We start from the raw sequence: 17,225 nt of genomic DNA, 5'->3' as shown, positions 1-17,225 counted from the left end.
TTAAAACTCGCTGAGTAAAACGTGAGGCAGGTTAAAAGTGGAAGCAACGACAAATGAGGGAAAAAAGACATAGAAAGGAGTGGCTTTTTTCCTATTTAATGAATAAAGCGCCCGTTTTTCGAGTTTCACCGCCTGTGGCCACAAATTAGTGCCTCACCGTTCCGGTATTGCATCCATTTAAACGAACAATTGCCTCAAACTAAGGATAGGTAGATAGTCGATGCAACATCTAACGCATTTTGCTCCCTTTAAATGTTTGAAAACAGTTTTTCTTTATAATAAAAAAGGGTCACGTGGTGGCGTTATGCACGACATTCAGTCTAAGCCAAATTAAAAAGCAAACACTGCCAAGAAACGCTCACCGACTTTATGTGACAGCTGCTAAAGTGACAACTTCTGCAGAATGACACAAAGGGATTAGATCAATGGAAAAGTGAATAATCCACGGAATTTCAAGACAAATAGGATTGTGCGTAGATGTGTAAGAGCAGGGGACAACGAAACAGCTACTTAGGACTAAAAAATAATTATTATTCTTTAGCAAATATTCCTTCTTTCTGTTGGACAGTACAATTTAAAAAATTATTAAAAGCAATTTGCTATTATCGTAGTGTCTAGATCATAGGCGTCATTTTTAGTTTAAATCTTGTTCTCCCTTTGATAACAGGGTCTAGTTGGAGGCTGTGGGAATTGAACTAATGGGCTATGCGTAAATACACTTGCTTTATTTCCACTTTTGCAAATGCAACTTTTCGTTTTATTGGTTACGCAAACCACAACTTACAAGAACGGTTAGCTATTCTGTACTTTTTGGGCTCTGTTTAACTAACTAGTATCAATGTTATTTTCCTTTTTACCCCAAAGCTCCGTGCACTGTGTTCTGAGTCGACAAAAATAATTGGTTTTCATCGGCTGAGCTGGAGAGGACAAGACAAAAGTCGGTTTTTTTCCATGTGATTGCATTTCGAGGGAATGGTGTGAGTAATGATTGGGATGGAAGGAAGGGAGGAAAAGGGGAAGAGAGGAGGAAGGGGAGGGGGGCTGGAAGTAAAGATGGCTGCTCGTCAGAAGGTTACTTTTTGCAGAAAATGAGTTTCTATGGTGGAGTTCACGGGATAGACAATGGGGACTGAAATTTGTCCTGCATATTTTCCCCCTTATTTTTTTCTGATAAGAAAGAGGAAAGAGAATTTTCGTTAAATTAATGCTTCCTTTAAATATGCCTTTACTGTGCTAGTTGCAGTTAAGCTGATTGAGATTTCGTAGTAGTTCTATTTGTTTTTCGAGCATCAAATAAGTTGTAAATGATATGATCTTAGGGCCATACTGGAAGGAAAGATGTCTTAACATAAAGAATGGAGACTGAAATATTAGCAGAAATTAGTATTTAAATTGCAACGAAGTCGTGCATACGCATAAATGTACTGGTTAAAATATTTTTTCAGCAGTAAGTATAAAATATGGCATTACCTGAACCATTTCTACGTAATCAGAATTGGGATTCCGACGTACACATGCAGCACCTCTTCATTATTAGATTGGTATGAGAAATTAGGGCCAAATTTATGTTCGAAAAAAAAACACGCAAGATTGGGGTTTGTTTTAAAATATATTTCGCTTTCCAAAGTCTGGTTCTCATAAATGCTTAATTTCATGCAAAAGACAGAACTGCTTAAGGTAAAGACCTCACTGAATGTAATGGGGAAAAACTGTCTAAATATATTGGTCAAAATCCCGGCGTTGAAGTATATTGGAAAAGTTCCCCATTAAAGAAATTAAGACAAAGGTGTACCTCACGTAAATACGATGCTTCAAATAGTTTGGAAGAGAATACGTAATACATACCTACATAGGTTCAAGCTCTATCCCCGCTAAAGATAAAAAGAAGTAAGCCAAAATATATGCACGAAATTAATCTAACTCGGTGGAAGACCGCTAGAAAAAAAACAGATTTCGTTCAAAGTAATTCGTTTAAATGGACCTACAGGAAAATCTTCATCATCTAAAAGCGGTTTCCAAAAAGTACAGGAAAAGAAAACTTAATGGTTTTTGGGAACACAATAATCAAGTTGTATAGATTTGACGAGAACACCACGAGCAACACACCGATTTTATGAAAGCTAAATCAATTTGAATGGGTTTCTTCGGAGAGATTATGTTAGCATTTAAATAGTGATGGAAAATCCGGTTTATCTGAATGTCCGTCTAGTAGTTCTATTGTAATTGCAGTTTAAGAGCTCCACAATCACTAAGGAAGCAAAAAGGATTTTTACAAGCATTTCCAGGAGAGTGCTGTCACTAAAATTGTTAAAACACAAACATTTAGATTTTTCGTCCCCAAAATTCTGAAGTTTGATAGGACCTATTAGCTTTCCTATAATTCCACGTAGTAGTAAGTACTGAATTTAAGATAGGGAACACCTGTGTACAAGAGACAAAGTTACTTGTACCTCCTCATTCAGCTGAATAGCTAAACAAAATACAATCAAAAACTTTTGGCTACTTAATGCAGCATACAACACTTAAAGTTACTCAAAGTTTCAACCAGGTTTGCTTCGAAAAGGTGACAAATGAAAAAGCAAATAAATAAGCATAATTATATGCCGCCTAGTCATATAAGAATTTAAAGCAAAAAAAATAGATTTTGTTGATGTAGAGTACTTTGGAATAATTTCCTAATTGTGTTCCTCTCACGCAGTTTGTTTTAAATGACGATTTTGATTATGGCCTTGAGCCATAAGACAAATTTGTCATCGTGTTTTTGCTTTTCGCCTATTTTACATTAGGTAATTGACAAATGCCTAATTTCACCTAAATTTAAGGAAGTTTTAGAGAATTGTTTAATAATAAGGACACTTTTAATGTTCCACGTATCCAAATTATAAAGTACGTGATTGAAAATAAGTGGATTTGCAACAAATACGATTACATATCAACAAATCATTTTTGGACTTGTTACTAGTTTTGGGACTCGGCAGCTGCTGTACCCATAGCTTTCAAACTATGAGGAGTACGCAGATAAGTAACTCTGACTTCACCCGTCTCCGCACTTAATCACAGTGGAAACATTTTATAGAAGAAAGCGGTAAATAACCACTTTACCCATGCCCTACTCATCCGTCCTTGCTTTAAGAAGTATCCGTTACTTAGAGGCATTGAAGTCAAAACTTTTTTTTGAAGCAAATGAGCAAAATCTTATAACATCAAACACCACCTAGATCTTTTTTACGTCATTGTTCACAATCTCCTTTGCCGGTTATCTCTACTAGTTCTTCCCCCACTGAGTACATCACCAATTTGCCACAATGAAATTGTAATCCCACTTTACAGAAATTTTATATTGAAATGTATGTGATTCGCCTACGGTCCTTATTTTCCAGCGATGATGCTAGAGCATCACCAAAATTTCACAAAGAGTGGCTATCGTATTTGATTTATCTTACAAGTTTGAATTTAATAATCCCCTTCACTATTAGCAAGTGTCAAAATACACGTAGCGATTCATCCAGAATTGGGTCAGACTAACCATTACCTAGACTGAGCTTCGCAATATTTGTGTCCCTTTTACCGCAAATACTCTTAAAAACTAGTTGCTTTGTAAGGCGCATTCTGCTACTACAAAGGGAAAAAGTATGTCTCTTCAAACCGCCAAATTTACGTATGAGTAATGCAGTATTATGCTAGCAAAACTTCAGGTTAGTAGGGCATGCTACAGGCTGGTAACTATGAACGGATTTCTCAATGAATCCCATTTGAGGGCTCCTGAAGGACACAAGAAACAGAAGTGGCCATTTAAATAGGTTTTAGTGGATCGGTCATGTCATTACTCGGCATATGTTTGCTAGTTAGGTTCAAGCAAAGTTGTGCTAACCGTTTCAAAACACTCTCACCCACAACAAAATACACGTGGTTTTTAATGGCAGTTTATAGAAAAAAAATCCATTTGAATGAAATAACAAACAGATTTTTTAGTGGTTCGACGTGAAAGAAATCCCGTTTAAAGTATAAGGACAGATTATAAGCTCTGTTGGATTACAGAAAAACCACGAAATTGTGCAATCTCTTGGGTGTAAACGTAAAAATAATCCAAAATATGTTTCGCGTTTCAACAGAGGATAGTCAGGGTGGAAAGTACGAAAAAGAGGAAACAGTGAGTGAAAAGTTAGGCTGGTGCTTCTTGATACTGCTGGTACTCACTGATAAGATCAAGAACGTTGGATTCTGTGCTAAGAAATTCAGATTCTTCCATTCCTTCACCCGTGTACCAGTGAATAAAGGCTTTCCTCTTGAACATTGATGAATAGGCAGACTGGATACGACCAAACACCGCCTGTATAGCTGTACTATTACCCATGAAAGTTGCTGACATTTTCATGCCTCTGGGAGGAATATCACATAGCGCAGTTTGACAGTTATTCGGGATCCATTCAACAAAATGAGTGGAGTTTTTGTCCTGTGTATTCAACATCATCTCCTCCACCTCGGCCACACTTAGCCGACCACGAAACACTGCCGCACAGGTGAGGTATCTTCCCTTTAGAGGGTTACATGCGGCCATGAGAACTTTGGCATCAAACATCTGTTGGACTAAGTTGGGCACTGTGATAGCCTTGTAAGTCTGGTTGTCACGACTAGTCAAAGGAACGAAACAGGGCGCTACAAAGTGGACACGCGGAAAGGGCACCAGATTGACTGCCAATTTACGGAGATCAGAGTTTAGTTGGCCAGGGAAACGGAAACATGTGGTAATCCCGCAAATGGCTGTGGAGATGAGGTGGTTGAGGTCCGCGAAGGAGCAGGAGGTCTTGAGCACGTGGTTGCAAATGTCATAGAGAGCCTCGTTGTCGAGGATAACAGTAAGATCGCTGGTTTCGATGAGGTGATCGAGGGAGAATATGCTATTGTAAGGCTCCACCACCACATCCGATACCTGCATTTGGATGGTGCAAGAAGAGAAACAATTGAACAATTTCAGTGGTAAACGAATTGTCACCATGAGATTTGAGATAAAAACAACTGAGCTGGAAAAGTACTTGAAGGTATTAACTATCGTTTAACTGGTTCAGTTTTGTTTCAAAGTGGTTCCCATGATTTAACATTGAACCAGTTTTACTAACGCCTATCAAATGAACCGCTGCGAAACGCGATTCTGTGTAATGTAGTTAAAAGCTTACAAGTGTGTTGAAAATTCAGCCTGCATGTTAATAAGGATTTCAGTCCGATGAGGCTAGATTTGATTTTTACTTATAGATTTGAGGCTAAAAATTCAGAAAAGAAGTCGTTTAAGTCCTAATTGGATAAGAAGGCACAAAACACCTGAGTACCCGAAGAACTGAGGGTATAATCTTCCTAAAACAGCGTCCATCCCTAATTTTACCACAAGACATCACAAACTTTAGACTGATTAAAAGCTGATCATCGAAATGCCACTTTACTGCTTTAGACGATGTATTCTACGATACTTCAAAACTTAAGTTGAAATCGTTGGCGTGGTTAGTAAAGCAAATCAAAGTTGTAAAATTAAATAAGGCTATAATAAGGAATTTTTATTCTTACTCCCATAAAGACGACATTTATTTTTACTTTTAAAAGCGTATAGGACGCTAATATGAGTAAAGACCAAGAGTTTCTATCTTACTAAATAAAGAAGTTGTTTATCGTATTCGCAACTTCTGCATGAATAAGAATACCTTTGGAGAAGGTAGAACAGTGAAGTTGTTGAATATCTTATCACTCCACTCGTCACGCAGTTGATCCATAATAGCACTGCCCATACCGGAGCCACAGCCGCCACCAATAGAGTGGATGATTTGGAAGCCCTGAAGGTGATCACAGCCCTCAGCCTCCTTGCGGACAACATCAAGGACAGCGTCCATCATTTCTAGACCGTCAGTATAGCGACCCTTGGCCCAATTATTACCGGAGCCCGCGCGTCCGGCAATGAAGTTTTCAGGTCTAAACAGTCGTCCAAAGGGGCTTCCACGTACCGTGTTTTGAGTACCCGGATCTAGGTCAATTAACACACAGCGTGGCACGAACCTTCCCCCTAAAATGGACAGAAATACTCGAATGCAATGGACATATGAAATAGAATCAAAGTCCTCTTTTCTTTATTCCTTGCAATCATCCTTACTCATCAGTATCCATAAAACAGAACCAATACGAAGGAAGAATTCCGTCATTCTCTACTATGGCAATAAATTTCATCGAGAGTGGCTTAAAGGACTCAATAACCTTGTCTTTGAGCATCCCATCAATCATTATATTTGCTTCAAAAGCGGAGGGTGTATGAATTTCGGTGACTGACTGGTGGGACAGACATCATCGGTGCATATGACATTGGTGATGATTTCCGCAATTCCAGGGTTAAGGCTTCTTCCGACAAAATGCTAGCACTTGTGATTAGATTTTGGAATTCCTTCCATTCAGCGGCGATGATATGAGTGAAAAAGTAACAATGGTTACCAAGTTTTTGATTTAGTCGTGGTTATGAAATCTATCACAGGCACTTTTTCCATTTGGCCCATCCATTTTTGTAAAGCATCCAAAATCAATCAGAGTGTACCAGAAGTTTTGTGAATTTTTTGTAATTTTAGTAATTAAGTAATTTATCTAGTAATTTTATGTTCTAAGTCATGGGGAACCGAACTATATTAGCACACCCATCGTTCAAATATCTTTCAGTCAACTAACTCCAAAATAAATGCACAAAGAACTTAATTTTAGTAAAATAAGTGGTAAAATAGGCTTAAAATTATCTGCCATTGTTTTAAAATAGGCCTAAAGCATAAATGTGGAGTTCAATCCTACTAAATAACTAATAAAGCATACACAGATTTGTGTAGTGAAACAAAAATTCCAGAAAACTTTTAAAACAATTAACATTGCAGTCCATATTTCCTAATCCTCTCCAACCCGCAAAAGTTTGCTACGAATTGCGCTTGCAAGAGGGATTTTGTCTCTAGAAATTAAAAACTCAATCCTAGCCACCTCCGATTCAAGTTTTAATTTTGCTTTCCAAAGGCCCGTTCTACTACGCATGTAATCATCCGATGCTGAAACCAAGAAAAGCTGGTAGAGAAATGCCATCAAATGAATAAGACGGCATCTTTTTCCCTCTTGCCATCTTATTCTAAAGCATGGCATGAGTTCTTGCAAGCGCAATAAGGAGGCGCGCTTCCCTTTGACTGATTGACTGGCCCTAAGTGGCTCAGGAAACTTCTTTCTGAACATTCGCGTTGTGTCGTTTTGTATCAGGTAGAAAGAAGTCGTTTGTAATTGATTCTTTGCTTTCAGCAGATGAACAATTTACGGCCAAAAGCGGCATAGTCTTACAAGAATAGAGGATGAGGTAATATGTGCCTTAAAAGTTTAAGGTAGGTATTGGAATAGTGGATTGCTTGGGCATAAGCAGTGAATTTTCTATCCACCTGACGAACATTGAAATATAAATAAAAGCCATTTTGCGTCAAAAGTGAGTCAGTCAGCAAGTCATTTAGTTGCTCCGAAAGCGGTCCTCTCCCGAAAAGTTTTTATAAAATGTATGTAAAGAAGTGAAGTGAATGGCAAATTGATGGTCATTGAAGCTTACGATTCTCGCTAGTACACGTAAATGCGATCCATTTGCTAACTTTCAACACAATCTTCTATTCCATGTCGATGTAGGTGTACACGAATTGTTGTATCAATCAAGTTAAGCAAGGCTGAAGACTGTTCTTAAACAAGTTAATCTTCAATTTCTTCACTCAGTAGGGCATGGAATTCATCTAAATGTAAATCAATCACTACCTTTGAGTGCTTCTTCACCAACATCAAATTATTTACTTAAATTGTTTGATTCTGAATGGTGCGTTCGGCCACCACACACCGCAACTTCTTCAAATGCCTCCGAAGCTTCGAAACCGAGTTCACATGCATTGGATTAGTTCAACCGACATTGTATGATATAAGAGTGGGTTCACAATAAGAGAAAAGTGTTGGAGATTACCCTATCGATAGACCGTCGCATTGTTATGCATTATGATACATGTGTATAAACAATGGTACAAACTCTGTATGCCTCTGCGCGTTTTACCAAGGCATTTTGGTGAGCAGCACAAAAAACGACACGAAATGTTTTGGGTCACCTAATGTTTAGGCATAGTCCATAGGCCAATAGATCGAGAAATTCCGCTACTTAGTGGTAGATATTCTAAACGTAGCAAGGCCAAAAAGCCAATTTTTTTGCTTTCTGGTAGTAAACAAATAGGCCGAGATTTCGTGATTGGCTGCTATGCCAAAACTGAATTAATTTAAGGACAGGTACACTGCTGTCAAACAAACGGTTATGTATACTTTGGAGGAACGATTTAGTCTACACGAATGATGTCTATTTTTAGGCGAACAAAGGATTAGACGAGCGGTTTAAATTTGCTTGCACGAAATTGAAGGAGACCGAAGTCCCCAAAACACAAGGAGATTACTGGAACTTGGGAAGTTACTGTATTGTTAGGTAAACTAATCACCAGTAAACAAATTTATAGATTACATCCTGGCTAAACCTTTCATTTAAAGTCGGGAAAAAAAATAGCCATACCCATTGCTTCAGTGTAGTAGACATTCATTCGTTCTAGTTGGAGCTCTGATTCACCATGAAAGCTCCCATTCGGAGATACGCCATGTTCGTCAGATATAATTTCCCAAAACTGAAATTAACACAAATTCTTATGCAAAATTACTAATCCCTTAAAGAAAAAGGCCATTAAGTTAAGATAGGAAGACGCTTGCCACAAAATACTCTCATCAAGCATTAGACTGGCCTACGTGGGTTCCTACAGGGCCAGCAACCCGTTGTGTTATATGATTTTTGTGCATAAAAAAACATAGAAATGGTATTAGTGACTTTTAACTCACTGACACAAACATGGAAAAGTGAGACCATCTAAAGTCATTGTCCAAGCAAAATGACGATTAAATTAGAGATGCTGACGTTTATTGACACAGGGAAATTCAAAGTGACTTGATAGTTTTCATCCACGCTTCCACCAAAATTTGTAACAAAACTAACTCAAGCCATAAAATACTGCATAATTTGATGCCATTTCCTATATCTAAGCAATTTCTGTTGGAGTTCATGCACCTAACTCGCGGAACGGGACCGCTTTCGTGCTGTACTTACTTCATCTTGTCTTTTATTGCATTCGTTCATGCTATCTCCGATAGCCTAGTTGTGACTTACCTTTATTCCCGTGTGGTTTCCACATTGGCCCACTTGCAACACGACAAGTTCCCGCATTTTTTGGGGAGAAAAAGAAGAGGAAAACTAGGGGGATTGATCCTCGCTCCACCGTCACCCCGCGTCACAATTTTGGGCACGTGAGCCCCCACCGAGAGGGAATTAAAACACCGCACAGATCAATAACGCGCCCCGGTTAAACTCGTGTGCAGCAGACAATGTGGCAGAAAGTCATTTCTGCCTCGATTTGCCCTCTTCCTCTGGATCGTAAAGCCAATGAAACGCTCCCAGTAGGCTTATTTTGAATATACTAACTGATCAAATTTATGGTCCCTAAGAACAGTTTATAATAAAGCACACACCAAACCTTCATTTAATGATGTCATACGCCAGATGCCATGGGGCTGGTAGACATGTAAAATGGGAAAGAAAAGCGCATTTCCTGATCGGTAAAGATGAGGATTTCGAATTATGTAGATTTGTAATTTGGAAAAGTGACAAGGGTAATCTTCTTAAAGCCAAAATTAGGAAGGATATATTTTAATGAGAGAATTTTACATTGCAGATGCAATTTCACTCTCTGACACCGAATCAAAATTGGTAGAACGCGGAGTAACCTTAATCTATTAAGTTTACAGTAAGTAAAGATATTTACAGCTATTTCAACAGACCCCTATTTTTACACCAAAACGGTTGAGCTTAGCGACACTTGCTTAAAAATGGAAATAAAACTGGCATAAAGGCCAATGGCTTTCAATTGGGATAGATCCCATCGATAGACAATGACAAGTCTGAACCCGTACTGATGAACTGATACAATCTAGACGTCTTTCAGAAGAAACTTTACAACACAAGGATCTAGAGTAAAATCGACTTTACAATATCAGCACACGTTGAGAGAATGTGTTGAGACGCAACGCTTCCGAGGCTTTGTAGCACGAAATTGATTAGGATATCATTTACAGGATACCATTTTATCCTGAAGCCCTGGACGATTTTCAAACTAAACAATTTCATTACAAAAACGACTTTTTATTCACACCAGAAATAAATGCTAACATGAAATAGATCCAAGGCTACTAGCGCAGTTATTAAGTACAAGTCTTCATTAAAACAAGATCCTTAGGTTACCTGAACCCGTTTAAACCTGATTCACGGAGTTACCGCTTTAAAATGGCACCAACTACGTTAGATAAAAGCGAGCATTCTTTTCGGAGAAGTGACATTCTTGTACCAGTGTACTTTCAAATGAAATATCACAACACCAGCTCTCACCACCCAGGATTTAAATAAGATTAAAATAACAGATAGTTGACTCACAATATTGCATTTCCTTGGTAATAATTGCATCAGCACATAAGGAAGAAGAAAACATGTATGCCTGTGTGTGAGTTTACGCAAGCGTTCAAACCGATCTCAAACGAAGGTGAGTCGAATTTTTCCTGTACATCAGCAACAGGCAGCGTAGAAGAGAGCAGTCCATAGGTAGGTATATACACAAAGAAGGAAGTAGGGAAGGAAGGCCTGTGTGCGTTTACTTGCTGCGTCGCAAAGTGGAGGGTGCCGACCCAGAGGTGGCAGAGGGGGTAGAAGCGGTGGCCGAATCGTCGGCGCCGCGGGACTCGGATTTGAGACGAACAAACTCGCGCGCCACCTCGTCGGAAGGACGTTGGGAGAGAATCCGGAGGATGGTCCACCCTGTGTCGTCCAAATACAGTCGGCGACCGAGTGCGCACCAACAGGCGCACGCTCCACTCGTGCCCAGACCAAGGGTGTCGGTGCTGGCGGTGAGGTCACGCAGCTGCAGCACTGTCAGTCCGATCAGGCGGTCGGCTCGCCCGAAACAGTAGTCCTTCGCGCACATGTGCAATTCGTAGGACTCAGGCTCTGAACCCGCACCAAGCAGGCTTGACAAGAACAACAGCATACAACAAGATGTGCATCTACTGTCCATATACACCTCACCTGCATGCTAAACCGCTGTTGTCTTGGTTAGCTGTGTACCTTATTGTAAAAATTCGAAAAATTACTAAATTCCTAAACTTTATTATATTTTGGAGGCGTATAGTCGACACAGTTCCCAAAACATGCTTTGTAATGCGAATTGCTTCCGGTATACTCTCTTTAGGTAATTTTTTGGGAACTTCAAAATAAGGACTGATCAAAATATATTATCTGCTTAATCAAAATAAAACTAAAATTTACCGCAGATTATACCAAGCCGAGATAGCGCTCGACTACGGGCGAAACCGCTCGGCTTATGGGAATTAATGTTCGAGGAAAGAATTTATCTAATATAAAATCCAGCGGTACAGAGTTTAAATAAAAACACGTTAATAAGATTCTAAAAGCGCCAAATTCTACTAGTTATTAACTGAAACTGAGTAAAAATAATAGGAAATTTCACTACTTCGGAAAAACGACACAATCAGAATAACAAAAATTGGTTGTTTGTGAAAGTGTATTGTCCGTTCTGCGAAGCTAAATCAGTAGAGCCAATGGAGAGTTGACATACCACAAAAAGTATCAAAATGTGGTAGAAGACAAGACACGAGGCCTTACAAAGTGCAGGACTCATTGAAGATGGGAGACCAGACACCAGTCCTGGACTTAGTCGCGAATTTGCGTTTCTTGTCTGCCAACAATGGCCCGATGATGTAGACCTCTACAAAGGGTCTGAACGTCCCGCTGGTCACCCATTTCAAATTATTTGCTGACAGAACTGTAAAGAGAATAAAGTTGAGTAGAAAATGGGTGGAGGAGAGCAAAAAAGGTATTACCATAATTATAGTTTTATAATGGTGGAAGAAAGGAATAAAACAATGATATTTTAATGGAAAAATCTTGTCAACTTACTTGAGACGGTTACTTTGTGCTCCCCATGTGAAGGGTGTCGGAAGAGATCCACCTGAATGGACAGCTCTCCCACGCTGTCCTCCACAGCGGGTTTGTCTAAAAAAGGTACTTTTTATTCAACAAAAACAGCTAACAAAAGCTCTTAAGTTCATCATGTTAGACTTCCTTATTGAATAGCTAACGGTTGGCAGAGGCAGTAGAACTCTGTATAACACCGAAATAAGGTGCAGTAGGACTGTTAAGCATGAAAATACAACTGTTAAGTATTTATTATTAGGTACAAGTGTATTTTCCCATGAGGATGCATTAGGACACCATCTGAATTTATGGATATCGTTCAAGCCGGCCCTTTTAGAGCGAGTTTCGTAAAAGCATGAGAACGTAAAAATTTTACATGACTTTTCATCAAACGGACAAGGAAACAGAGATAATTAAGATTACCAGGAAAATGAATGGCTGAAATTGGAATTACTAATCGACCTACACTACTACGTCGATGGTGCAAAGAGGTCATTTGAGACCCCCACAATGTAGCAATGATCGTATAGCTGACCACGAAGGCCGTCCCCTTCACTTTTACATTGGTGGAGTGCGTTTGCACTCATGCCTTCCATACCACTAGGCCTTCAGTCCTTCTGCAGGTGGATGACAAAGCTGCTTCAAGAATTTCATACCTTATAAGTCTTCAGAGGTAACTCTCGTGTCGAGTGCTTCCCAAAATATGCCCAAGTACTAAACTTCTGATCAAAGTCACTATCATAAGCAAGTTATCATCAAAAAGTCAAATCATTTCCTAGTTGAGTAAAAAGAAGACCGATTCTGAAGTAGAATAGGAAGAGTAAGCAAACAAGTACTTGGAAGAAAACACGGTAAAATGATGCCATAAATGTAGTGAAAAAGACAATTTTCTCCAAGCTACTAAAAATTGCTTTTGGTGCCTCTCACCTTGCGACTTCTGTGAATAGACAAAGTTTTTGATTAACGAATCCGTTGGCTGGGTGTACAGAGAAAGAGCATGTTGCAACGACTGAAATTCCGGCGATTTTTCCAGATAATTGTTCTTCAAGCCACTGCCACCTGCGTGGAAGTAAGTCTTGATGGCATCCAATGCGATTGCCAAAATTTGACAATGACGCGGAGTCAGGTTTTTTAGCGTCAAATTGGAACTCTCCTTTGACATCTCCTAAGGAATCAGCATAAAATGCATGAAATATGAGCTATTAATTCAGTCATAGCAGATAAGTGTGCTGGAACTGACTTGAAGAAGTTTGCTGTTGGGCAACTGGCTACTGACATTGCTCAGTAGGGTTTGTGATACGCTTGTCAGTTTGGCCGTAGCATTGGAAGGAATAGAGAGATTGAGGAAGAGCGCGCTTGGATCAGATACAGGAGGCAAGACTACCTGCTTCTCGAAGGTGAACATGGTGATCTTCCAGAGCTCCTTCAAAATCCGTTTTAAGACGGTTTTCTCACAGATGTCTGCGTAGACAGACAGTGAGGACTCAAAATGATCCATCAGAGGCCGAAGAACAAGGTCCGCTTCAGATTCAATATTCGCCTTGAAGTTGGATGAAATCTGGTACAGAGATATAGAATTTAACTTTACCTAAGGCTCTATAAGCTTGCATATTATCAACACTGTCCCTGACCTATTTTGAAGAGGCCACACGAGAATGGCAAAATACTTAAAAATTAATTTTGATCGACAGCTTTTGTTGGATTCTAAACGAATACTGAAAGTTTGGAGCCTCTTTTGCAATGAATAGAACAAAAGGCGAAGACTAAAAACCAGGTTAAAGTTACAACTCAGAGGTACCTAAAAGTTTTGTGATTAAAACAAATTAACTTTAGGGCTTTTATATCATAACTCCGTAACCAACTAGGTAAAACTGTCGAATGGAACACCCGAGTTTGACTCAGGAAAGTAAAATCATTTGTCAGTGACTTCAGCGCCAAATTTTGAAAACTGAGAATAGGAGGAAAGTATAAGAAATGACTTTTTACAAATGCATCAAAGAAGCCTCAAAATGATGGAAATCGATTCAAGAACGATAATTATTATTTACACAATCTTGCGATCTTTATTGTTTTTGCCTGTTAAAAGCAGCATTTTTAGAGCTAAACTCCATTCAATTCTGCTTCAAAATGGTAAGTCATTGTGTGATTCCTAAAAATCGTCTACAAACCAAAACTTTGTCCTTCTTCACAATTCAAGTCATATTTCCAAGACCCGAATGTTTATTACTTGTCATTTCACCAATCATGAAAAGACATAGAATTAGGCTTCGGACCGTAGCACCACCATTTGAAATCACTGCTTTAGGCATGAGATTATTTCAGACCCGCCTCCATCTCACCTGATGCAGGAGTTTATTGACCTCCTTGATCTTGCCCAGAACAATTGGACGTAGCGCAACCGAGTATTTCTCTGCCATCTCATCGATCGCATCGTTGAGCATTTGTTGAAGGTCATGCATCACCGCCTTTGTGTCCTCCTTCAAATTCGCATCGCCGCCCATTGCCTCGTAGACTTTTTCCAGTTGCACGCGGCACTGCTGGATGTTATTCATAAGGATGCAGGCAGTCTCTTGCGACTCTACCCAGTGAACGAAGTCAGCTTTCACCACCTCTGCGTAGGTGAGAAGTACCTTTCCCACAGTCTTTAGGGAGAGCACAAGTAAGAGCATGTAAATAAAAGTAATGGGGATATTTTGCTAAACACACTACAGAGTTTAAACCGTCGTAACATGAGAAAGGACATGTTCTAAAGATTACGTGATTTGTGGGAACCTGCTAAAAAAGCACTTTTGTGAAGTCGCTTGAGAAATGGTGGACAAAAAATAACAAACGTAATTTGGTAACTTCAATGATTGAGCTTTAGCGCAACTTCTGGACTAAAATGTTAAAGTTATTATGTATTATAATATAATATGTGCTTTTGAATATCTCAGACTGAAAAGTGGCAAAATCTACTTGTCAGAACCTGCGTGACTAAGGACAGTAGGCTCGATTACTTCAACTACTCCAATTCCTCATAAAACTGTAGACTGTAGTGGCAGATTTGCGCAAAACTAAGAGCTAATAACCAGAGAACGTTCAAATGCTGAATTGTCAAGCCTAAAATCACACAATAAGCGAAAGCCAGCAGTTATTATTTCATCACCTTGTTAAGAGAATTCATCAACGATTTGAAGATACGACACTCTTATTGAAATGCAATGCTTTTAATTTTTCAAAATAGGCAAACTTTGCGAAATTGTTTATGCATTTAAAAACAATAAGGGAACGGATAGCCGATCTCAGGTAAACGGAATGAATAGAAGACCCGATAATCCCTATTGGTACCGGATGAAATTAGAAATCCTGTAATAGCTAAAGAGAAAATGAAAATGCGCAAATTGGCGCTAAATGAGAAGGTGATCCAATGAAGTGGCATTCACTACGAGGAAATGGACATTTTACTCGCCAGCTACAGACTTATAAACCGGTCAAATGGCAATATCGTGTTCAACTTTTCACGACTGTTCTTAACCTCTTGACTTGGCCGAAATTCACCTCTGCAATTGGAATTTAATAGTCTTTTTAAAATTCTTCTTCAGACGTTAGGCAGATTTTTTTGATTCTGCGATCGGAAGTCATCATTAAATGCGCAATTAAATGCTGAGCCTCCACTGCAGAACACATTCACTAAGGTGGCTTTAGCCCTTGAAATAGTTTCAACCAGTTTTAAAGGAATCTTTTTGGAATTGCGGCAGTACTTCTTTGAATGGTGCAATCGAAATCGCTTGTTTGCAATGTACTAGTAGAAAACAACACTTTGTCCTATTTGATTTAGGGAAATCTGTGATAACGTTTAGGAGCAAATCTGCAAAACAAATCTCCAAACATCGAAGTTAATCACGCCATCCTCACTGGAGAATAACACTGAAATTGCAAAATTGTTAACAATTTCGGCCACTTAAGATGGTGATTGGGTGTTTGACTGCAGTCCATAGGAATATTATAGGCCCATCCACAAGCGATTAGTGGTTTGTTTACAGATAACCTCAAACATATTTTAACATAATACATAGCCCTTTTGGAAAAAGTCAAAATTCCGCATTTATATATAAGTTTCCACAATTCACAATTCCGCTTAACCTGTAGTTTGCAATTTTAAGTGGAATCGGAAGTTTCGATGCCTGCATCCGAGACTTAATCCTAAGTTAACAAAATTTGCTTGAATAATTCATCACGCACCAATGAAAACAGCAACTTATATGGTAGACGAGAAAATGGTTTTTCCAAAAATATCAAGAGACATGAGTCTAGTTATGGTTCCATATTAATTTCATTTGTGATAGTCTGAGTTGGCACGGAGTAGAGCAAAACTTTGCCTGTTCTCAATATGGTGTATGTTGATTTAACACGTACAAAAACGAAATCTTCCTGACAAGACTAAGTAAAGTATGCGCTTTATTTTAAATATTCTCGGGAATAGCGCCAGTCATGGTAGTAATGATAAAGAACTAATTAAAGTTTTGATCCAGTCCAATAAACATGGTAGTCAAATTGTCAAACAATACCCGAAAGCGCAAAATATTATAACTCCATAAAGCCTAGACAGCGAAATATTACTCCCGATTCTGTCCATCTGATTATCAAACTGACTTCACCAATGGTGCAAGAAGACAATAAGCATGACTTTGGTGACGGAGTGTATAGAATATTATTAATATGTTATTTTCATTATTGATGAGAACTTTCCTATGTGTGATACATTTTATTCACATAAGTGTAATCTTTATGTAATGAGATAAGGAGAAGGTCATACACATGTTTCGGTAGAGTAATTCTTAATGGTTTTTAAGGTCAAGAAACGACACTTCACTTTCCGTGGACACTTTGTATTTTTTACTGTAAATTTATGCGCGTGTTGTTTGGGTACGAATTTACTATTTGAAAACTGGATCACAAGGTATCAATTCACTCCATGACTTAGGCCGTTTTCATAAAGAGTCATACTTAATGTGCATTCATGAGGTCTTTTGAAGAGAAAAGCAAAAAATGAAATAAAATATTTGAAGATTCTAGAAAAACCTAAAATGAAATAGGGGAACGCCATTTATAAAACACCTCAAAAATAAACACAAAATAACAAAGAGGAAAATAATAT

The 17,225-nt window shown here is 38.7% G+C and overlaps 2 protein-coding genes across 2 annotated transcripts; both read right to left on the bottom strand. All coding sequences in view use genetic code 11, as the record gives it.

The window, feature by feature from the left end:
- Positions 1 to 4,162: 4,162 nt before the first annotated feature.
- EGR_04297 (Tubulin beta chain) lies at positions 4,163 to 6,182 on the bottom strand (the record flags this gene model as incomplete). Its single annotated transcript, XM_024493546.1, has 3 exons — positions 4,163 to 4,930; positions 5,691 to 6,046; positions 6,134 to 6,182. 3 exons carry the CDS (start codon positions 6,180 to 6,182, stop codon positions 4,163 to 4,165), a joined length of 1,173 nt encoding a protein of 390 aa, XP_024352054.1.
- Positions 6,183 to 11,772: 5,590 nt separating this feature from the next.
- Positions 11,773 to 14,757, bottom strand: EGR_04296 (Phorbol ester/diacylglycerol-binding protein unc-13; the record flags this gene model as incomplete). The annotated part of the gene is made up of 5 exons (XM_024493545.1): positions 11,773 to 11,936; positions 12,071 to 12,166; positions 13,016 to 13,097; positions 13,473 to 13,646; positions 14,428 to 14,757. 5 exons carry the CDS (start codon positions 14,755 to 14,757, stop codon positions 11,773 to 11,775), a joined length of 846 nt encoding a protein of 281 aa, XP_024352053.1.
- Positions 14,758 to 17,225: the final 2,468 nt, after the last annotated feature.

The sequence above is a fragment of the Echinococcus granulosus genome, assembly GCF_000524195.1.
Source record: "Echinococcus granulosus chromosome Unknown EG_S00026, whole genome shotgun sequence".
In the NCBI taxonomy this organism is placed as follows: Eukaryota; Metazoa; Platyhelminthes; class Cestoda; order Cyclophyllidea; family Taeniidae; genus Echinococcus; species Echinococcus granulosus.
This window is presented reverse-complemented; position numbering and strand designations above follow the sequence as displayed.